At 40.5% G+C, this 23089-nt stretch overlaps 2 protein-coding genes across 8 annotated transcripts in view; one reads left to right on the top strand and one right to left on the bottom strand.

The window, feature by feature from the left end:
- Nucleotides 1-13694, top strand: part of RAB3A (RAB3A, member RAS oncogene family) — an 86365-nt gene extending 72671 nt beyond the window's left edge. Inside the window, exons 3-5 of the mRNA XM_088450866.1 lie at nucleotides 5187-5305; nucleotides 10825-10949; nucleotides 11911-13694. Of these exons, the coding sequence (XP_088306992.1) occupies nucleotides 5187-5305; nucleotides 10825-10949; nucleotides 11911-12101 (435 nt within the window). The 3' untranslated portion in view covers nucleotides 12102-13694. The remainder of the gene's footprint in view (nucleotides 1-5186; nucleotides 5306-10824; nucleotides 10950-11910) is intronic.
- The window catches only part of LOC148501156 (mpv17-like protein 2), a 63118-nt gene continuing 47451 nt past the window's right edge, over nucleotides 7423-23089 (bottom strand). For 6 of the 7 annotated variants that reach the window (XM_088450867.1, XM_088450868.1, XM_088450870.1 and 3 more), the window contains 2 exons: nucleotides 15534-15563; nucleotides 11911-12258 (listed from right to left, as the gene is read on the bottom strand). In XM_088450867.1, coding sequence (XP_088306993.1) covers nucleotides 12214-12258; nucleotides 15534-15563 — 75 coding nt within the window. In that variant the 3' untranslated portion in view covers nucleotides 11911-12213. Of the gene's footprint in view, nucleotides 8533-11910; nucleotides 12259-15533; nucleotides 15564-23089 lie in introns of those variants that run through there. The other variant, XM_088450873.1, reaches the window with a different exon arrangement.

The raw sequence follows: 23089 nt of genomic DNA, 5'->3' as shown, positions 1-23089 counted from the left end.
GCGCAGCTCCGTTTAACGGGGTGGCTCTTGAAACCGATATACTAAGACGCCGAGGAATCCCAGACTCTGTTATTCCCACCATGCTGCGCGCCAGGAAGCCAGTTTCGGCTGCGCATTATCATCGCATCTGGCGTTCTTGTATCTCATGGTGTTCCAGTCTGGATCTTCCCTCTAGGACTTTTCGGTTGTCCCGGTTTCTGTATTTTCTTCAGGCGGGTCTGGATTCTGGCCTTCGTCTTGGAACTTTGAAGGTGCAGGTTTCTGCCCTTTCCATTTTCTTTCAACGGAAATTGGCCCTCATTCCTGAGGTGCAGACGTTTCTTCAGGGGGTCTTGCTTGGGCAGCCTCCTTTTGTACATCCGATAGCTCCCTTCGACTTGAACTTAGTGCTTCTGTTTTGTCAGGCGTCCTTGATTGAACCCTTGGAAGAGATTGATATTAAGTACTTGTCTTGGAAGACTGTCCTCCTTCTGGCTCTAGCATCGGCTTGTAGATTTTCAGAATTGAGTGCTCTGTCCTATAGGCCACCTTACCTGGTGTTTCATGCTGATAGGGCGGAACTCCGCACGGGAGCCGCCTTCCTTCCCAAGTTAGTGTCGGCTTTTCATATTAATCAGCCTATGGTGGTAACTTATTTGGTGGAGGACTCTGGTGGTTCTTCTACCTTGGATGTGGTTAGAGCTCTCCGCATCTATGTTGACAGGACTGCTTCCCCTCCGTAAGTCTGAGTCACTTTTTGTCCTCTATGATGCGGTTCGGAGGGGTTGGCCAGCGTCTAAGCAGACTTTGGCACGTTGGACCCGGCTGACTATTTATCAGGCTTATGTTTAGGCCGACCGTCGGCCTCCTTCGTCCATTCGGTTCATTCCACATGTTCTGTGGGGGCGTCATGGACGGCCGGTAGTGGAGCCTCCACGTCACAATTGTGCCGTGCGGCCACTTGGTCTTCGGTTCACACGTTTGTAAGGTTTTACAAATTTGATATGTTTGCTGCTTCAGCATCCAGTTTTGGCCGCTTTGTTCTGCAGGTGCCGCAGAGCGCTCCCGCCCGTGGGGAAAACTTTCGGACGTCCCCAGCGTAAGCACCTCCAGTGTCCCCTAGTGGATGAAAGAGAAAATGGGATTTTGGTACTTACCGGTAAATCCTTTTCTCTGATTCCACAGGGGACACTGGACGCCCACCTCAGCGCTCTCTGCCTGCCTGTTCGGTTTGTTCAGTATGTTGTTTGTTTTGATTGTGTGTTCTCTCCCTTTTACTCAGCTTGTTCTCCATCTCCTCTCATCTTCATTTTCTAAACTGAGGGCTGATGGGGCATAGAGGGGGAGGAGATTCATACTTCTGAATTATTTAAAGTGCCGGCTCCAGTTATCCACGCCTCTATACCCCAGCGTAAGCACCTCCAGTGTCCCCTGTGGAATCAGAGAAAAGGATTTACCAATAAGTACCAAAATCCCATTTTTTTTATTATTAATTATCAGTTATTTATATAGCGCACACACATTCTGCAGCGCTTTACAGAAAATAGTTGACCATTCACATCAGTCCCTGCCCCAGTGGAGCTTACAATCTATATTCCCTATCACATGACCACACACTAGAGTTAATTTTTTGTTGGGAGCCAATCAACCTACCAGTATATTTTTGGAGAGTGGGAGGAAACCGGAATACCCGGAGGAAACCCACGCAAGCACAGGGAGAATATACAAACTCCGCACAGTTAAGGCCGTAGTGCGAATTGAACCCACGACCTCAGTGCTGTGAGGCAGTAATGCTAACCATTACAGCGTCTGTGCTGCCCACAGTGTGGCGTGGGCAGCGGACAAACAAGTGAATTCTCTATCGGTAGGGTGGAGTACTCGCCACACGTCTATCAGGTGTAATTCCGATGCCAGGGAAGGGAGGCCTAGGGACTGGGCAGCATGGTGTCTGGAAGGAGGCTGCCGTCTATCCATGTAAAAGTCTCCACTAAAAATAAGTGAGGAGTCCATATAAGGGCATAATTTACCCAATAGTACCTGAAAAAAACGTCTTGCGTACTGATAGGGAGTGTAAAAATTACATATTGCAAACCTCTCACCTGCTATACTAACATCAGTGATTGTATATCTCCCCGATGGGTGTGAGTAGGAGAAGTGAATTTGTGGGCCAATTGTTTCCTAATCAGGGTAACCACACCATGTTTCTTAGTTATAAGAGGCCGAGGCTAATACAGAAAATCCCATAGTGTTAAGTTTTAAAATTTCAGGAGGCAGTAAATGAGTTTCTTGTAACATAACCATTTCAATCAGAAATTTACGAATATATGCCATGAGACGTTTACGTTTTATGGGGGAGTTAATACCCCCCACATTCCAGGAACAAAATTTGAGATTAGTCCTCTTGCAATCTTAAGCAGAGAAATAGACCAGGGACAATGCAAATAATACATGAAAATATGTACCCAAGGTTCATACAGCCACAGGTTATGAAACATGACATATTGCTGATAAGATAACCTTTTGGAAATAGTAAAGGCTCTAGAGACTCTGCGACACTGCTTAGATGGGAAAAAGGAGTACAAAGTAATAATGAAAGAGAAAATAATATACATGGAGAAAAAATAAATAAATAAAACAAATCAGGGCAAGGAACACGAGTCCTTGCAAGCCATCAGGCCGGAAATCAGGACTTCCCGGTGTAAATAGGGAATATATCAGTAAACACTAATAGGAGAGCAGTGGATAAGGCTCCAGGAAGCTGCTGCTAAATCTGAGCAGTCCACCCATATGCATAAACATAGACCAGCCATCAACATAAACAATGTGGGTGGAACAATGTGCAAACATATCGTCAGGACAGTTGCCACCGCCAATAATATAACAAATTATAAGGCATAAATAATTAAAGTAATTGAAACAATTACATTAAAAAAACCAGCAAAAAATAATCACATACATAGATCAAGAAATCGGGAACAACCTATTGTATATAGAGGTCTAAACCTCCGCGATAATAGGCAATATAAAAAGGGAGAGGATAATGACACTTATAGAACCTATACGTCAGCCCTGAGAGTCCAAAATAGAATTTTAATGGCACAAAATAAAATTAGATCGGCTGGCCCCTGGGAATAATATCCCTTGAGGTCTATTAGTAATGAAGCGTGCTCACAGGCTTTGACATTGTGCTATGTTTCTCAGCTGTTCCTGTAGTAACCCCATGGTGGCTTACTCATTCAGGTCTCTGACAACGATTATATTGTGTAATGAGAATGCTAATGAAACATGACTTTTATTCAACCACAACTCTCTGTAAAATATGACCACAATAGACCATATACAATACAAGGTATTCTCTGGCGCTGACTTTGTTTATAAAGGTAACTTTGTGTAAACACCTTAAATGTGGATGAACAGGAGCTCTATTTATTAAACAAAAAATATATCCATCTTTCTAGGAAAATCCATAGTTTTGTGTTCTCTTTATCTAGTTACTTGAAAAGTTCAGACTCCTGTGTCAACTAGCCAATTGGAGTGTTGGGGGTGAGCAGATACACCAGGGAGGCTGCTGATTGCTGTGCCCACTCCTCTGATCCCCCACCTGTGATGTCACAGTTCCCGCAGACTCCCAGTAATATGAAGAAGCACTTAAAGGCACAGTTAGGGGCTGAAGGTGGCCATACATCATAGACCGGATTTTGCGATCCGGCGATACAATGGGAAGTGTCGGCGTTTCCGGGTGGAAACGCCGACCTCCCACCATTGATGTTCTGCGATCTGTTGCCGGATCGCAGACATTTTCCATTATTTTTTTTAACGCGATCATCAAATCGGGAAAATCCAACATGTTGGATTTCTGCGATGCCGGGTTGCCGCATCGCGGGATCGCGGCAATCCATCGCTGATGGATGGACCCCATTAGAGACAAAAAGAAAGAGATGAAATGTCCTAAGTGTTAAGGTGCATACACACACAACGATTTTTTGTACGATTATCGTTAAATATCGTTTAACGATAATCGTTTGAAAAAAATCGTTCACTTTCTGAGTCAACCTATGAACGATTTTCGTTCATGTGCGTTCACGTTTGTAGTTCAGTCAGACTTGTCAACTCAACGATTTTCAGTAAGGGAATATGCAAAAATCGTTTGTAGTTCTAAAAAATCGTTCATTACATTTAAATGAACATAGTAAATGAACAACTTTAGTAAATGATTTTAGTTCATTTTTTCAAAGGAGAAAATCGTTTACTAAAATCGTTCATTAACTAAATCGTTGTGTGTGTATGCAGCTTTAGTTGGAGGAGGGGATGCATTGTGTGGTTATTTGCTGCATACGATGCATCTTAAACTATAGCAAATGGTTTAAGATATATCTAATCGTATGTTCGTTTGTACAATCATTCCTGTTCTTTACACAAATCGTACAGAATGTCAATGGAAGAATTTTCAAGGGAAATCATTTGCAAGATTGGATCGCACCGTGTATGGGGGGCCTTAACATATTTGAAAAGATTCACAGTTGGAGCTAATTATTTTACTGAGAGACCTAGAAAACATGCACTATTAGCTCTTGAGGACCAGGGTTGGCTACCCCTGTTCTATACCATGATGAAGGTTTATTTTTCTCCATTATTCTGTATATGAAACAGAAACAACCAGAGCATTTTGAGCTTTTGGTGGAATCTACCCACTATTATTATTGCTTATATAGCACCTATCTCTTTCCACAGAGCTGTATAGAATATGTAATTTTGGTCACAACAGTCACTGCCTGTGACTCTTGCAAACTCCACACAGATACTGTATAGCCCATTACCCCAGCAATGTGAGGCAGCAATGCTAACCACTATGTCATTGCACTGGATAATCTACAGGTAGAGTTTCTGCAGCTTGTATAATGGAGCGTAGTAAATCAGCAGTAGAAGCTGTTGTGACATTTTCTATTAGAGATCAATTATTGTGCGTTAGTCACTATATAACAGCAGACAGAGTGGGAATTCTGTTTTATTACAATGGAAGAGACAGAATATCTTAGGATATAGTAATTCTTTCATTATCAACAGAGTGAAGTGTGATAAACCTTAAATGAAGTGTAGCCTAATATCTCATTAAAGTGTGTTTTTCCTTAATGTGCTATCCTGATCCAGCTATATTACCGGCCATATATTTGTACTGAATGCTCACACACATCCCTTTTATCCTGCAGGACACTGCAGGGCAGGAAAGGTACAGGACCATCACCACAGCATACTATCGGGGGGCTATGGGCTTTATCCTGATGTACGACATCACCAATGAAGAGTCATTCAATGCTGTACAGGACTGGTGAGTGCTTAAATATAATTAAAACATTTTCTACATTTAAAATAATTGTTGGTTTATTTCAGTGAAAATGTATAGTGTGTGTGCTGCTGGCATTGAAGTTTGGATGTATCCTAAATTCAATTATTGTGCATTTTTTTTTAAAGAATTCAACAGTTAAATAGAGCAATTTAAGTAAATTTGGCTGATGAGCTACCAGTTCAGCCTCTCAGTTCAGCCTGAAACTGCATCTCCTGGGAAAATAGCCACCACTACCGTGACACACAAGCTGGCACCAGACTGGCAATTCTGGGAACTGTTAATGCTGGGTGTGTTTTCTTTACAGCTGGTGCTATGTTTAAAAATAATGGCCAGCAATATAATGATTACATAATCATGTCTGGCATTTTCAACATATTCTATACATCACTCCAATTGTCCAAGCAGAGATTTCAGCCACCAAACGTCCAGCATATAAACAATGTCCAGTGATCGAACTCAACAACAGAAAGTACTACATGGGTAACAATAGTAATATGACTGCTTCTTTTGTGAGCTCTAAGTGGCTTCTAGAACTCTCTGAAGGCAATGCAGGCATAGTGTGAGTATTATTCTATAAGGAAGATATTAGGCAGTTATATGGGTAACATTTATGAAAACAAAGACAAAATCCATCAGGATTAACCTATTTTGATATGGCCTAGCTATTTTGTTAAAGGCTACAAAACAAATCCCCACCATAGTGTACTTTTATACATATTGATTGGGAACCTCTGCCCTAGAGAGAACCTAAACAAGGTCCTCAAGGCTCCTCAACAGTTCAGGTTTTAGAGATATCCAGGGTTGAGCACAGATGTTTAAATTAATTTGACTGAGGCACTAATTAAATCACCTGTGCTCAACCATGGATATCTCCAAAACCTGAACTGTTGGGGAGCCGTGAGGAGCGCGTTTGGGAACCTCTGCTCTAGGGCATCTTTTTCAAATGTAATGAAGTCCAATTTGTATGATCTTTCTTTGTGATGTAAGCCCTCCATTTACTTGGTTAATGAGTGTCTACTTTTCTGCTTTGTCTGTATTGCCATCGAATACCCAAAACTGCAATCAGAAGCTGCGTCTATTGTTTGCGTCTCTTGATTGGTAATCTATTTTACACCTGCATGGCAGGGCTCCTGCTAGGGGAATTGCCAAGTTAGTAAACAGTGTATAATCAATGGTTGTGCCTCTTTTAAATGTAAATAGCATGGGCTTAATACAGGTAACATGGGAATAGAATAGCGTTAGCGGTGAAGATTTCTATATATCAAATAGCTTTTACGCACCACTGAAATATAGTAAAAATATATATGAGCAGACACAGAGCTCTTCTTTTATAGGAAATAATCCACTTTTATCCCTGCAATAAATCGAAATGGGTACTTGCACAACTTCACTAATGATGATGAGGGAAAGCTGCACTGAAACACTCCAGCAGTACAAGAATTAATATGGCCAAGGAGTATCTTCTGCTCATATGCAGTCCGTTTCTCCTCCTCATCAAAGCAATATAGTACAGTAACAATTGGCATCATCATGACCAAATTGGATTTAAAAACCATTTACAGTTTCCCTAATGTCCCAGCTGGTTATGTAGGCACAGGCATGGTTTCTCATTGGGACAATTTCCCCCAGTATCCTTCACAATATGATTGTAAAGCAACACCATCTCCTGCTTTGTGTATGCCTTATTCTTTTGCAAGAACACCAAAACATCCTGCGTTTTGTACACAGAAAAGACTTCATAGATCATAGATAGCGATACTTCATAGATCAGAAATATCAGTATCTTTTTTTTTTTTTTTTTGTAATTTCCTTTATTTTTATCTGAGGTGCACTCCCTCACCAATGCAAATAATTTTATATAGAAATACATGCATATAATTTCCATTTTTGTTGGGCGAGAAGGGGGTAACGGTGATCCAGCCACAGCAGGCAACTGCCTAAATACTATAGTTTCAGCAGATCGCTGAGAAGACAGCCACTTTCTTTATAATTAATGTAAAATATCCAAGCCCAACTGCCTTAAGCTGGCCACACACTAGACCAACTTATATCCAACCAGCCAAATTGTTGATTGGTTGGAATGAAAATCTGGTAACATATCGGAGTAAATGATGATCAGCAATTTGCTCCTAAATTCCAGAAAACAGATGAAAATGGTCGTTCAGACAAGTTTTTCAAATGTTTGATCTAAACAATTTGCTCCCAAATGCCGGAAAATGGACAAAAACTGTTGTTTGAACAAATTGCTGATTGTCATTTGCTGTCATATCTTACCAGATTTTCATTCTAACCAATCAACTAGTTGGCAGGTTGGACAGATAATCTGTAGATGTGTGGCCAGCTTTAGACAGATGAAGGGGTAGCCTGGATTGCTTAAGGCAGAGGTTCCCAAATGCAATCCTCAAGGCTCCCCAACGGTTTAGCTTTTAGATGTATCCATGATTAAGCACAGGTGGTTAAATCAAATTGACTGATTGCTGGTACTAATAAAGTCACTTAATTCGTACCAGTAATCAGTCAAAACTGTTGGGAGCCTTGAGGACTGTGTTTGGGAACCTCTGGTTTAAGGGGTCTGATATACCTATCCACATACCTGTATGTAGAAGCTATATTAAGAGAGAACAATTTAACTATGAAACCTCTATACACTACACTTGTGGTATATGTGCATGCACTTGAAATGGCTCCTATAAGGGCTAAATGAGCCGCTATACACACAATCCTATTCAATCCTGCTGCGTTCTTGTAACCAATATTGTAATTCATCTGGCACCTGTGCTGTAGTTGAGCCCAGAATTTTTTGAGTCTGCAACCATTAATGAGGTGACTCATCACCTATACACTAAAGGCCCCCATACATCAGCGACGGATTGCCGTGATGTTGCGATCCTGCAACCGGCATTGCAGGATCTCTGAAATCCAACATGTTGGATTTCAGAGATATGCCGATCAAGATCAAAAAATAATCATGATTGGCAGATCAGTGAATTTTAATATGTAGAATTTCACCGATCCTGTGATGGATCGTGGAACATCGATGGTTGGCGTTTCCGACCTGATCGCAGAATCCCCATTCAGATGTATGGGGGCCTTAACCCAGGAGTGTGAGCGATGCCAGGTGGTAACAGCGATTACTCTTCTCCAACTGTTGATACCAGGTTGGTGTGTACAGTTGCCATGCTGCTGCAGTTGTCATTGACTGCTAGTTGCTAAGAAAAGAAAAAAAAATAGAAATTAAACTCAATACCGATTGCTGTTTTGTTTTTATGTATTAATTGTTTCTGCCATTTTTGTTAAATCCTGTCTGCTTGAAATGTTTTGGAGTGTGATATGCCATCTTTGATAAATATGTCTAGGTAGTCTAATCCATTGATTTCAGGTTGAAAGAATTAGTATTTATGCATACAAGTAACTTGAAAAACTTGTAAGTGGCTTAATTTAAGTTGTCTTTGAAAAGATTGCATACTGTATGGTCAGACTTCACAGAAGGAGTGTTGGGAATAGATCAGGGGTTCTCAAACTCGGTCCTCAGGACCCCGCACAGTTCACTTTTTCCAGGTCACCCAGCAGGTGCACAGGTGTATTCATTACTCACTGACATGTTTTAAAAGATCAGCAGGTGTGGCAGATTCACTAGTAATTATGTTAGGAGACCTGCAAAACATGCACTGTTTGGGGTCCTGAGGACTGAGTTTGAGAACCTGTGGAATAGATTATTATCCTTTTTTTTTTTTTTTTTTTTTATGTAGCATTTTACAATTTGCAATTTCTGACCATATGGTAACTTCAATCATAATCCTTGGCAAACAAATTCATTCAGAAACTACTTTTTATCCCCTCCAGAGGACACCTCTTGCTCTGTAGAGATGTGCAAAGCATACCATGAATATGTAGTAACTGTCTTCAGTGATAGAAGTGTACCGGCTAGCCAGTAATCAGATGCTAATAAATATATAGCAGTTATATACAGTGCTTGAAAGAACGTAGAAACAAAACAAAACAAAAAAATATAATAAATTATAAATAATTTTAGATCGTAATAAAAAAACTACATAGGTATATATACAGGTTGAGTCTCTAGTTTGGATATTGGAATATTCCGTATTTTGGAATAGTTGCATACCATTATGAAATATCTTGGGAATGGGAACCAAATATAAACACAGAATGCATTTGTTTTATATACACCTTATACACACAGCTTGCAGGTAATTTTATACAATGTTTAATCATTTTGTGGCTCTAACAAAGTTTGTGTACATACATGAAATTCATTTGTTATACACACAGCCCGAAGGTAATTTTATACAATATGTTTAATAGTTTTGTGCCTTAAGCAAATTTGTGTACATTGAACCATAAGAAAGCAAAGGTTTCACTTCCGGCCCCTCTGCAAGCTTGATTATCCCCACAGTGTCTGCCGATCACTGCTTATCGCAGTGATTCGGCATCCCAGCAACACCCCCCTCCCGGCGGCTGCTCCTCTCTGGCAGTCAGCGCGCCGTCACCTTCAGAGTGCAGCAGCCGATGGAGAAATGTGGCCATCCAGTGCCCGCCCTCCCTCTGATTACCCCGCGGCTGTATGAGTGAAGCTGCCTCTGCTGTGTCCCGAACACTGGCCAGCAGTGATTGGGAAGCCAGCTTCACTCCCTCCCGGTGCAGGTTCAATGGAAGCAGTAGCCTCGGCTCCTAGCAGTCGCCGCAGCTGCTGCTTTATGTCCTGCCGGCAGCACTTCCATGCCTGCGCTGCTGCTGCGCTGCTTCCTGCCCCTGGGACCTCCCTCCGTCCTTTGGGCCGGCATCTCTACTGCTGCTGTGTCTGCACAAGAAGCAGACAGCAGCTCCGCCTCTCCCTCAGTGTTCCCGATCACTGTGTTTCTACCAAATATAAAGTGTGAGTGTGAGATATAGATATATAGATATATATATCTATATCTCAATAGATATCGCAGAACATTTGATTAGGAATGGCAACCGACCATCAATGGTTTGCAAACCATCGATGGTCTGACTGAAAACAAGTGGTTTGCCATTGCTGGTGGCCATCAATTTTGAACCATCGATGGCAATAAACAATCGATGTTTATGAAACATCGCCAGTTGTGGTCTACACCGATTTCGACCAATCGCTAAACAATTGATGGTTTCTAACGATGGTTGAGCCATCGATAGTACAGCTGTCAATGGCCATCACTACAGTATAACATAAAAATTGCTATTTGTATGGTATACTGGGTTTAAAAAAAAATATATTTTTTTGCAAATAAAATAGTGATGGATAAGTTTAAAATTTATGTTCTTGACCGAATTCAAACATAAAAGAAACCGACAATTTTGGAGTGGTTTTTGGAAAAAGAATTCGTCAGTTAAGTGGTTAAAGAACCAAAGAAAAGCCCTATAGTTATACAGTATTGATTATTTATTTCTGCTCATTGTTTTGCTTCTATGCACAATCAGCTATTTACTAAATGAATAACTCTTTCTCATTGCAATTAACTTAGGTCGACTCAGATCAAAACCTACTCTTGGGACAATGCTCAGGTTTTACTGGTCGGTAACAAATGCGACATGGAAGATGAGCGAGTAGTGTCATCAGAGCGAGGAAGACAGCTGGCAGAGCACTTAGGTAAGATGAATTGTAAAACTGCACCTCAGTGGAGTCATATACTAATTAAAAGATTTCTTAATAAATATCATTGTATAATTTATGGGTCTTATTGTTGCATATGGGGCAGGCGTTACCGTTGGGCAAACCTATGCAATTGTCTAGGGTGCCAATGGTTACAGATCCCAAAAACACTGAGTTACACTGCATGGGATGACATTATGTATTTAATGCACCAGTATTGTCCACACATGCAGTGCCATCCAATGAATAAATGACGGAGAAGCGATTAGCAGCTTCTTGCTGGTTACTCTCTTCCATGTCTGCGTTACACTGGGACTGTGGTACTTGGCTATGATCTAACAGCCAAGCTCCACTCTTCCAGTCCCAGGATGAAAGGATGCTGCTCCCATTTGCCACCTTCTATGGCACAGGTTCTCAAACTCGGTCCTCGGGACCCTAAACAGTGCATGTTTTCCAGGTCTCTCACAGAATCACAAGTGAGATATTCGTTTCACCTGTGGATCTTTTAAAATGTGTCAGTGAGTAATGAGTACAGCTGTGCACCTGCTGGGTGACCTGCAAAACGTGACCTGTGTGGGGTTTGAGAACCTCTGTTCTATGGTAAGCAGAGTGGGTAAGAGGCTCAATGCGAGCGAGAGGAGTGCCCTGGTTGAATGGTTATTTTGCCACACATTAGTTTTCCAATTCCTGGAAGCTTTTGTCTTCTAACAGAAAAGTGCTAGCAACTGGTGTGCTAACTAGCAACTTACGTAGACCGAACCTATAAATTTGAATATACCAAACAAAATAATTGCAGTTTAGGTCCCATTCCATTAAAACAACTATTCTGTCCAACTATGTCACCAGTTGTAAGTAAGTCTAATATTTTAGGGCTAACTTTACACAGTGCTACGTGGTTACTGTGCAGCGGGAGAGGGACAGTTGGGTAGTTTTCTAACTCTTTATCACTATCCTGCAGGTTTTGAATTCTTTGAAGCCAGCGCCAAAGACAACATTAATGTGAAGCAGACATTTGAACGTTTGGTGGACATAATCTGTGAAAAGATGTCAGAGAGTTTGGACACGGCTGATCCAGCTGTCACTGGCGTCAAACAAGGACCCCAGCTCACTGACCAGCAGACTCCACCACACCAGGACTGTGCCTGCTAAAGAACATGCCTCCTCTTGTACACGTACACACACACAACACAGCATTCCGCACCCCTGTCCCTTATGCCTGTATAGTGGTGACCTCACCCTCACTTACCTTTACACCTGCATATCATTCCAAGATGACTTTGTCTGTTACAACCTTTTTAGTTAGGATCTATGTAGCAAAGAGAGCGTTTAAATTGTGTGGTTGAATAAAAAATAGTTTAAAAATATAATTATATATAAATAAATATATATATATATATATATAAATATCTATGGAGAGAGAGAAAATTTAACAATGTTGAGTGGGTAAAGCAAGCAGAGAAATGATTGAAGAATTACAATATTAGTACAGTAGTTTTCCAAATCAAGCATATACAGATACACTGGAGATCCTAAAGAAGAGCATTCACTGCACAAATCAGGAGAGGGAGAAAACAAACCGGCACTTACTCTGTACTAACATTTTATTTTTTTTTCATCCATTTCTAAGGCAAAACCCATCAGAGACCTTAAAAATATGTTCGCATGAAACATGAATGTTCTATCAGTTCACCCAGAATTGCTTTTGTGTGTGTGTGTGTATATATACAAACACTTCCATATCGTAAGTCGTTCACCACTCCCTTTTTATGTTAAGAATATTTATATCTATATATATAATTTATTTATTATACTTTTTGTTTTCCTGTGTCTGAATCTGCAATATGTATGTGAGAATTTATCTTCCTATTTTAAAGGAGTGTCCTGTTCTAGGTTCCCGCCACAAGGGGGCAGCTGCTTATAGAGGAGTAATGTGGCCAGTAATAGTCCTTTAATGTCCTGATTTTAGGCAGTGAAAAATATCCTTTAAATGTTCTAGTTCTATTTAATTTTTCAGCCTCCTAGAGTATATAATCACATAAATATATAGCAAATTGTATGGTAAATATTATAGGCTTTTTAAATCTGCATTTGAGTGCTGTGAATTTCCTCTGCAATTTTGTTGATGTAGTTAAATAGAATAAGTGAAAAGAGGATCATTTTGTTTTAATAATTGTATTTCTAAGAAGAGCCAGCTCTTATAAAACCTCTATAAAGGTGCAACACCTCCATTTTTCTGTTGTAAAATAGTTTCTTCGTACACAGCATCCAGTGGAATGAGAGATCGCATCTGGGTATTTTAAAGTATATAACTGCCAGGATCACTGCAGACATGTGAAATGAACTTGTCAGACTGGCTGGTAATAAGAGCAGTGTATGCCAAAATGTACTTTTGCTTCTTTTTAAATATATTTTACTTTCTCTAGAGCTAAGACTGTGTTTCATGACACACATCCATTTTTCTTTCTTTCTTTCCTTCTCAAGCTCATTGTATTGTTATTAAGGGTCTTAAATGATGGAAAGTAAGGCTTGGGGGATGAGCTAAGTATGACTAATTTGTTGGCAGTACTCTTTCAGCACTCTAATGGGGTAATCTGGAGCTTGACGCATAGCAGATACAACAAAAAAGATGTGTGAGGGATTGGCTGGGATGAAACAAGCATTGTTGGTTGCACCTTTAACAGAAGTGGTTTACTTGATTTTTCCAAGTTAAGAATAAAAGTCTTCAGTCTGCTGTAAATCTCATTATTTGTTCACTAACTGGAGTGGTATTATTTTTTTATTCATTTATACAACAGCAAACTTTTTAAAATAAGTTGCTCTGTATTTGGCCACAAATTGAACATTTATGTCATGGGTAACTAAGCGCTTGTAATGAATCACTGAGAAGACAGGAATAACTGCATATAGAATTACTGCTACACACACAGGCTGTAGAATAAACACCGCAAAATATAATAGTGTCAGTTACGGATATCCATGCTTGAACACAGGTGACTTAATTAGTCCATTTCATTTAATCATCTGGACTAAAGGCCCCCATACATCAGCAATCTGAAAACCACAATTGAACAATTTGAAGATTTATTGCCCGATCTTAGGATTTCCCAATCGTGCAATCTGCGCCCATACACTACAGATCTTTTTCAGTGATTTGCAGATCGATTGCAGCAAACACAGATCTGGCAATCTTGAAAGGCCCATCATTTTGCTAGAAACGGTCTGCAAATCTGCTGATCATGTCCATACACTAGCAATCTACAGCCCCAATTGATCTGTGAAATCCAACATGTTGGACAATCTGATTAAACAATTTCAATCACTTTTTGGTTGCAACCTGCGATCTGTGAAGCCCATACATTGCAGATTTTTATACACAATCGATTGCAAATTGCACGATTGCTGCAATCCATCTCTGATGTATAAAGGCCCCCATACATCAGAGATTGATTGCAGCAATCGTGCAATTTGCAATCGATTGAAAAAGGAAAAGATTTTTATATACAATCGATTGCAGATTGCAGAATTGCCACAATCGATTGAAAAAAGGGAAAGATTTTTATATGCAATCGATTGAAAAAGAGAGAGATTTTTATACACAATCGATTGCAAATTGCACGATTGCTGCAATCAATCTCTGATGTATGGGGGCCTTAAGGGCCTTAAACATGGATATCCTTAAATCCTGAACTGTAATGGTGGAGTTTGGGAGCCCCTGCACTAAGTTATGGCAGGATATATATGAATCGGTCTGAAGACAATTAGGGTATAGCAAGATATGCATAATCAGTCTTTGAACAGAAGACCAAAAAACAGGAAGAGATGGACACTTACAGAGAATAAGGGGCTGAGGCTGACCTGTCTGCACCCAGCTAAATGACTGGGAGATGTGTGTATGGGAAAAATTATAGGTCACATTTTTATTTAGAGCATTAAAATAATTGGATTGCAAGGAATGAAGCAGTGGGCAAAGGCTACACTAAACTCTGAAATCATTGCTGAATATTGGGGTAGGCTTTACCTACCTAGGGAACCAGCCCATAGGCATCCATGCCTGGCACACAGCCTGTAAGGCCCAACTGTCCAAAGCTGGATCCTAACGTGTGTTCATTTGCTGTGGGTGATTCTGCAAACCCTGCTAGCGCCGCCCCTAGAAACTATGTCTTGTGCACCCTTTCCCTCTGCCACACAATGTTCTCAAGCCCCACCGTACTCATGCCAGATTCCCTTCAACACCTCTTGTAATGCATTCATTGAACTGATCATTATTTATGCCTGAAGAGCACTCTTATCGCATGTCTGAAGACCCTTGCAGAATGTCTAGCCCACTGCCTACTTAACTATACTCTTTTTGTCTAGCCCCTGATGACTGGTTAGCAGGGGAGCTTTAGGTGAGAAAGGAAGGACGGGCATACCTGCCAATCCTTCTTTCTTCAAGCTGTGGGCCGCCTGGTGCCCCTCCCCTTCACCTGCTACACTCCCATTTTACAACTCCTTCGCTCTTAGGCACATGCAGATAAACTCTGAACTTGAATAATGCTATAAGCCAAAACAGGAAGTAAAAACACTGCGTTGCAGGGTTACCTGATGGTAATAGCTAAGGAGCAGGATAATCTGAAAAAGAAACACTGTTACAGAACAGAAGACAGATTTATAGAATCTCTAAAAAACAGGACAAAATATCAGGATAGTTCGGACATGTCAGATCATAGTGCCTGAAAAACAATGACCAAAAAGTACATACTGAGGGGAGGGTAAATATAAAGTCTGCAGCAGGTGATCAAAGCAGGGAAGGAGATTAACTCCTCCAGGTAAGGGACAATTGACCAAAGATCACAAGCGGCACCTCTGGTAATGCAGAGCTAAATTCACAGCATAGAATCCTAAAACCAGATGTCTAGTGTGCCCAACCTAGTCAGCGAAGGTGGCCCTCTCTAACCATATCCCTTGTCGGCCCTGCATATAGGGCTGACTGAGAATGACGCGTGGGAGCGCGCATCGTCGGAGACTTACAGGGGTATTCAATATGGGTGCGATAACATCGTTTTTGCGTTAATATCGGAGGTATGACGTCATTATCGCAGGTTTTACTTTTACACCGTATTCAATTTCAAAGTTGAATTTCAATTTTAAATTTCGCAGTTTTGAAAAGTCTTTGATAAAAAACGGGGATAACTTTTCACCATTGAATAGGTGTCGAAAAAAAGTGCAGAATTGGGGTTTAGGGGTGCAGGCTTAAAAAAAATAGCCTGCACCCCTGGGAATGACATTTAAAAAAGAACTGTGTCAAAAAGTTTAAAAAAAAGAATGGGAAAAAATTGTTTAACAATAGGGAAATAGGTTCAGGGCTATTCTGCAAGTATGCGGCAGATGTTTTCTAGAATAGAATTATAGCGGCAGGTGCACAAATGCAGAATTTTTAAAAACGTACTTTAGGGACATAAAAATATGCTAGTACCCATTTTCATGTACCCCAAATTTGATGGGACCACTTAAAAAAAACGAAAAAAATAACCTAAGTGCTCTTCTGCATTACTTATTCAATGTTGGGAAAAAAACACCTGCTGCGGCTATTTAAATCCCCAACTTTCAATTAAAGGCTAAAACGGGGGTACCCATAGTGTTCCCCCATGTTTTTACAACTTTAGGGGGGTCTTACAATTATTTTAAGAAAAAATTCGTAACTTTACGCAAATCCAACTTCGGAGTTTCCCGTTTTCGTTAATTTTATATTGAATACGGGGATAAACGGGAGTGCGCACCATACTTTAACACAGAAAAAAACTCTGATATGAAACGTTAACTTCGACAGTGAAGTTAACGTTTCATATTGAATACCCCTCATAGTGGGTACACATACTAGACAATGTGTCCGACATGTCACTCCAATCCACCGGATCTGATGACGTATCGTCTAGTCTGTACCCAGCATAACAATTTAGCTTTGATTTGATAAACTATGCACTACTGTTTCCAATGCCCCAGGTTTCACAAATATTGATCATTAAGCATCATAACCTGACATGAGGTTACTAAACATTACTATATTTAACAGAACACATCAACAAATGTGAACATATTTATTGCTCTTTTATTTTTTGCTTGCTTTGTGTGTTGGATGCCCTGTCCTCAGAAAACTACTTGATAAAAAAGCATTAGGAAACTGGATATTTAGCAGTAATAAAGGGTTACACCTTACTAGAGACATTAAAGATTTGTTTATTATGTACACCCAAACCCAGTACGGCTGCTTCCATGCAGAGTACATTTCACATCATTTATGTGAGTCACTTAAATAGACTAGCACTATATAGTAGACTGGCTGGCTGTATTAGGGATGGGAATCAAATGATGTTTAATCAGAACCATTGATGGTTTAGTTCTGCTGGCCACCCCTGCAATGGTGAGGATTCAGTGTTTTCTCACCACCGCAAGTTTTATTTTTTTTCAATGTTCTACCGTTGTATTTGGGGGGGTAGGGACAGGTTTGTTCCAACAGCTGAGACCTATGTATGTACAAGGTATGTGCACCTTCAGTGAAATCCCCCAGTTTAAAACAGACAATTTTCAGTGTGTCATACACAGGTCTCAAATGCCCAAACTCATGAACTGCTCTCAGGGCCTGATCCAGAGATGGACACACGGCCAATGTTTGAGCGATTATCGGTGGTTTGCGCATACATCAAGTTTCATTACTGATATTGCTCGCAGTGAGGATTTGTTCACATTGATTGACGGGCAAAGGCTATTTGAGAGCGGCAACAGGGAGGTGGCGACTCAAACGCAGGTGTGTTGTGACCGTTCTTGTGGCATGTCTGGGCCTGCAATCCTTTACGTAGTCAAAGTGGCTTCACAGGGTTACTCAGAAGGCCGATTTATCGACTGATCTGCGTCTATGTACACAGACACTTCGATTTGCAGAGCCACCGGTCGGTTTATCATTACATATCCTTTGTGTTGCGACATTTGCATATTTTCTCACAGCTACTGCATAAAATGTTTCAGCTGTAGCTGCATTAGTGTACATATCGAAGTCAGGCCCTCTCACTATTCACACATGGAGCTATTTGCTCCTGCATAGGAAGCCTTGTAATTCTAAGAAAATGAAGCTGGTTGTATTTGTTTTTAAAGTAAACAATTGCAGCTAAGCAGATCTATGTAGTGTGTGGCTGCTACATAGATCTCTGTGTGGATAGGTGTAATGGGGAGTTTTAACACAGGCCCAGTAATGTAAAGGCGTTTTCATGTAGTTGCAAGTAAAGGCAGACCAGGAAACGTGAGTGTTTACATCTGAGAAAGATGCATTATTTCTGGGTGGGCAGGGCCCGGTGGATGATGAAAAGCCATCAGCACTTTGTGATTGGTAGTGTGTGAATGCTCCACTAACCCTGACTGCTGATTTATTCTTTGGTCTGGCATATATTGTGTTTTAGACGCGTTTTATAGATTTTTTTTTTTTGTCCGTACACAAAGTAGAAGTTATTCCTGCTGTATTACAGGGGTTATTAAATCCAATTGATTGTAATGGTTGTGTCTGTACATAGAATTTATTTTGGAGAAATGGACTGTGTATGAACTATGGAGACAATTTTTTTTTTCAGAATTCTTGTTGGTCTGTCTGTTTGTAGTTTTTGTGCGATACCGTAACAGAGTTCATTTGGATTGCCTTGTCAATATATTGTATAGCATGGATGGGGAACCTTTTTTTTCTGCGGAGGGCCATTTTGATATATATAACATTTGCGGGCCTGGTGCAGGCAACGCCCCTCTGTGTGAGGTCACACGGGGACGGGGCCACAATTGCAGATGATTACAGCAATGTCCGTAGCATCCTGAGGATGCTCCGGGGAGCTGTAAGGGCAGCGGTGTGACCGTCTGAAGCGTCCTAAGGATGCTCCAGGCGACAGTGCTGCATAGATTCTGGCCGCAGGGTGCCATTATATGCACCCTGCTATCCAGATGAGGCTAGCAGAAAAAAAGCTCAGAGGGCCAGACCAAATGATTCCGGGGGCCTTATACGGCCTGAGGTTCCCCATCCCTGTTGTATAGCATAAGCTGGCCATACACCTGCACGATTTCGGGCCGATTGCCTGATTTTTCTATAGAGTCATAAGATGGATCTTGTGACAATTGTGTATTATTTTAGTAAGATGAGACCCGATGCGCGCTCCTGCAGCTCCTATAATCGGATCTTATGATCAGATGTGCAGCACATCTTGTCCATCGTATCGTGTGCAGTTTATTTTGTTCATGCGATCCATAGTGTGGTAATTCAAGTCATTTCAATGACTGTTTCCCTTAAGAGCCTGTGAGACACAGGATCGATCTTACGACAGATCGTGTGCTAAGTAAAACAACAAACATGCTCCCGGGACTGCCAGGGAGCTCCGGGGAATTGTATGATAAATCTGATCTTATGCTGGTCGTGTAGGTGTATGGCCAGCATAAGTCACCTAGAAAGAAACTGAGGTAGGTATTATCTCAATGTGACATCAAGGAGAGGAGCAATGAAGGAAAAACCAGAGGCTTGACATTTAGCGCATGCAGTGTGCAGGCCCCTTAAACCAAAAATTACTTTTAGGGACTGTGTATGAACTATGGAGATAATGGGTTTTTTTTTTTTTTTTTTAAATCGGCATTTGCACAGGCTCCTCAAGTCCAAAATAACTATATACACACAAGATGTACATATATTGCACACCCCGAACGTAAACCGTTCAGACTTACGACCAGCACTCTGACCAGCTGGAACCCATAGTACAATGACAAATGTTATTCTGAAGATTATTTTTTTTTTTAGAACTTTAATTGTACTGTACAGTATGTAAGAGTCATGCAAAGTAAAACAGTTACAGTATCAAGTTTGAGTTTCCTTTAGACCTTTTCTTATTCAGAATACATAAAAATTATTACCACCTGGTTCCTTGTTTAGTGACCAATTAATTTAACGACCTAGAGCTGTATTCAATTTGAGCGGATCTGCGATACTTTTCTGCCTTCCAGACACTTCGCCTACATCGCGTCTTTTATAGGTGGAAAAGTATCGCAGACGTGCCCGCTTTTCACGTACTTCCATATTGAATACGGGGTAAACAGGACCTGGTGAAACTTGAACAGGCGGAAAGTACTGTCAGATTTGAGGACATCAGCCTGACACCCCCCAAAAGATGCTCTGACATGGGGGTTAGCTATGGTACCCCCCGATTTGGCTTGCTGAAGATATTTGGTGTTTTTAAATGGGCTCTATAGCTGTTAAATAGCGTTTTTCTATACGTGATGCAGAATAGTATTTATGAGGATTTTTTCCAGAAAATAAGTTATTCCAGCAAATTTGGGGTACTTGAAAATGGGGGCCAGCATATTTAAAAGTTGCTAAAGTTAAGTTGAAAAAAATTGTGAAAAATCCACCTGCCGCAAGCACCTGAAATAAAACAAACACCCCACGAGTCAAGTTTGCTAGTTTTTAACTTTGTCCCCCGACATTTTTTTTATCACCCCAAATTCAAAGTCAGTTTTTGGGGTGTTAAGTCTTTTTGAATCTTCTTTTGACACAGCAAACCAACGTTGCACCTCAAAACCGAAATTCTGCAATTTTTTCCGCCTCCCATTCATAGGCGAAACTTTTCTGCCTATTACATTGAAAGACTTTCCACCTAGATGCAAAGTCAATGCAAATTGAATACGTTGTAAAAGCAAAACAGGGCGAAAATTATGTCATCGGCGAAAAGTTTCCGCCAAAAACACGTGAAAACAGCTTTTCACCTCAAATTGAATACGGGCCTTAGTCGTAGGAATGGAACTCTGTCGTTAAGTGAGGAATGTCTGTACATGTATATCTCAAGATCTATTTTGCAGGAAAATCCAACGATAAAGCACTAATCGGGCAGCTTATCTTGCCTCATGAAGTTGCAGTATACATGTCAATCCAGTAGATGGCACACCAAGACAAATACATAGTCGCTGCTCATGTTACTTGCAACCTTTCAGTGTTACTGTAGGTTAAGTAGCAGTAGATTTGGGATCTAGAAGATAGTGCTGCAGGACTTCCAGTGCACAGCATTGCACTAAAAATTGGTGTTCCGATCATGCTTCATCGGAATTTGACTCCACCCAAGTTATGCAATGGAACCCGACTTAAAGTAACTGCACTACAGGGGAACCTAATTGAGGCACAGATTCTAAGGTGATCTGGCGCAGGTGAGACTGTGTTTATACCTTTTATACTCCTTATCTCCAACAATTTCCCATTTCAATTCAAGCGGCTGCAGTTTCTTGTAAGTGTCCACTTCGCTATGACTATCAACAAGTCACACGGTCAAATGCTCAGGGCTGCAGGCGTAGATCAGTTGCTTAGCCCATGGGCAGCTTTACGTGGCTTGCTCATGAGTTAGTAGCATTTTGTGATCAATGTCTACAATATAACAAAACACAGGTGTGGGAGCGCTAACAATATATCATAGAATGAATCTAATGGAATGTTGTAAATAGATAAATACACATTTAATAATACAAATTCACAAATATGAATCAGAAAGAATTCTGTACATGAATAACGGATAAAAATAAAAAATAAATGCGCATGTTGTCCTAATGGAAAAAGAATATCATAACAGATAAAAAGACAAATAATTTCTTCTGAAGAAACTTATTCATGTACAGAATTCTTTCTGATTCATATTTGTGAATTTGTATTATTAAATGTGTATTTATCTATTTACAACATTCCATTAGATTCATTCTATGATATATTGTTAGCGCTCCCACACCTGTGTTTTGTTTTTTTCTTCAATTAGTTACAAGAGGGATTTACCTATCCCTTAAGTGGTGAGCTGCAATTATATCTGCAGTTCTCAGTTTTTCTTTTCTGGAGCGCCCATTTTTTTGTGTGTCTGTCTACAATATAAATCACAATATTATAGATGCCACTATTGTCTTTGTGAATTTAGTTCCGTGAGCACTAAGTCATCCACGTGAGTGAAGCTGCTACTTCAAGGTCGATTTAGTATAGGTAAGGCCATCTATCCTTAATGGAATATTTACAGAGGTGAGAGAGTCTTTCTCCTATCTCGGCCAAGGCAACATGATTAAATGGATTTATTTTTGTTGTTTAATATATCCATTACAATCACATCCCATTCTTTTAACTAGAGCAGATGGTATATCAGATCAATCCTCTCTTGCACAAAGTTATTTGGAAAGGTGGTAGATGGTGCATTGCTCTGCAAAAATTACCTCAGCCTAAATCTAACGGAGGCATAAATGTGGTTGCGTATAACCACACAGCATTATTGCGACATCTATGCGACTGGCTGCACACTGAAACAACATACCCAAATATATTTGTAGAGCAGGGCTTTCTGGGAGACCCTGCTCTAGTCTGTTTCCTCCACCAACATGACCAGGAGATATAAGTATAGAATATTTATTAATTTTCCCTTGCTCATTCACACTGTAAATCTCATTATCTGTCCTGTAGGGGATGCTGCAGAGAGGGTTCTTAAAATGTAGTATAGGTTGATGTGTTTTGAAACAGCGGTTATCGACGCACAATGGTCCCAAATGAAAGAGAAGTAGAAAATAACAGTTTTCAAGCATGGGTATCAGGGCAGCAAGTCACTCTCATAATTTGATTATTAGTTCCCACACAGTAGAGGCTACAAGAATGTCATAATCGCTGTCTTCAGTAATCTGACAGCTGTGCCTGAGGTACAAACAAGTGGGATGTGGCACTTTTCAACAAGAGATAAAGAAGCAAACCCTTAAAAGTTCCTGACACCATTGCTAGCCATCTCCCTTATCTTTTGTCATTGCCGATTGGGTCATGCTAGCCTCAGATTGTTATGGCTGGACTTTGATGGAAATCTTCTCCACCATCCAAATGTAAATCCCCAATTAGTCACTCTTGTCTCTACTTTAAGTTCAGGTGGGAGAAGCAAAGATGATTTTAGATTTTCGGTGTGGATGTGTACACTCAGAACGCAGACATTTGCAATGTTTCATACACTGGAGTTCCACAGTCGATATATCGTAATTAATGGAGTTGAGCCATCGCTATCTTTTAAAGGCTTGCATGGAAAAAGTGTAAAAAAAATAAAATAAATAGCACTGGGAGCTTCCTTCTGATAATGACAATAATGGTG

Source organism: Taudactylus pleione, unplaced genomic scaffold, assembly GCF_031769625.1.
Source record: "Taudactylus pleione unplaced genomic scaffold, aTauple2 ptg000532l, whole genome shotgun sequence".
Classification (NCBI taxonomy): Eukaryota; Metazoa; Chordata; class Amphibia; order Anura; family Myobatrachidae; genus Taudactylus; species Taudactylus pleione.
This window is presented reverse-complemented; position numbering and strand designations above follow the sequence as displayed.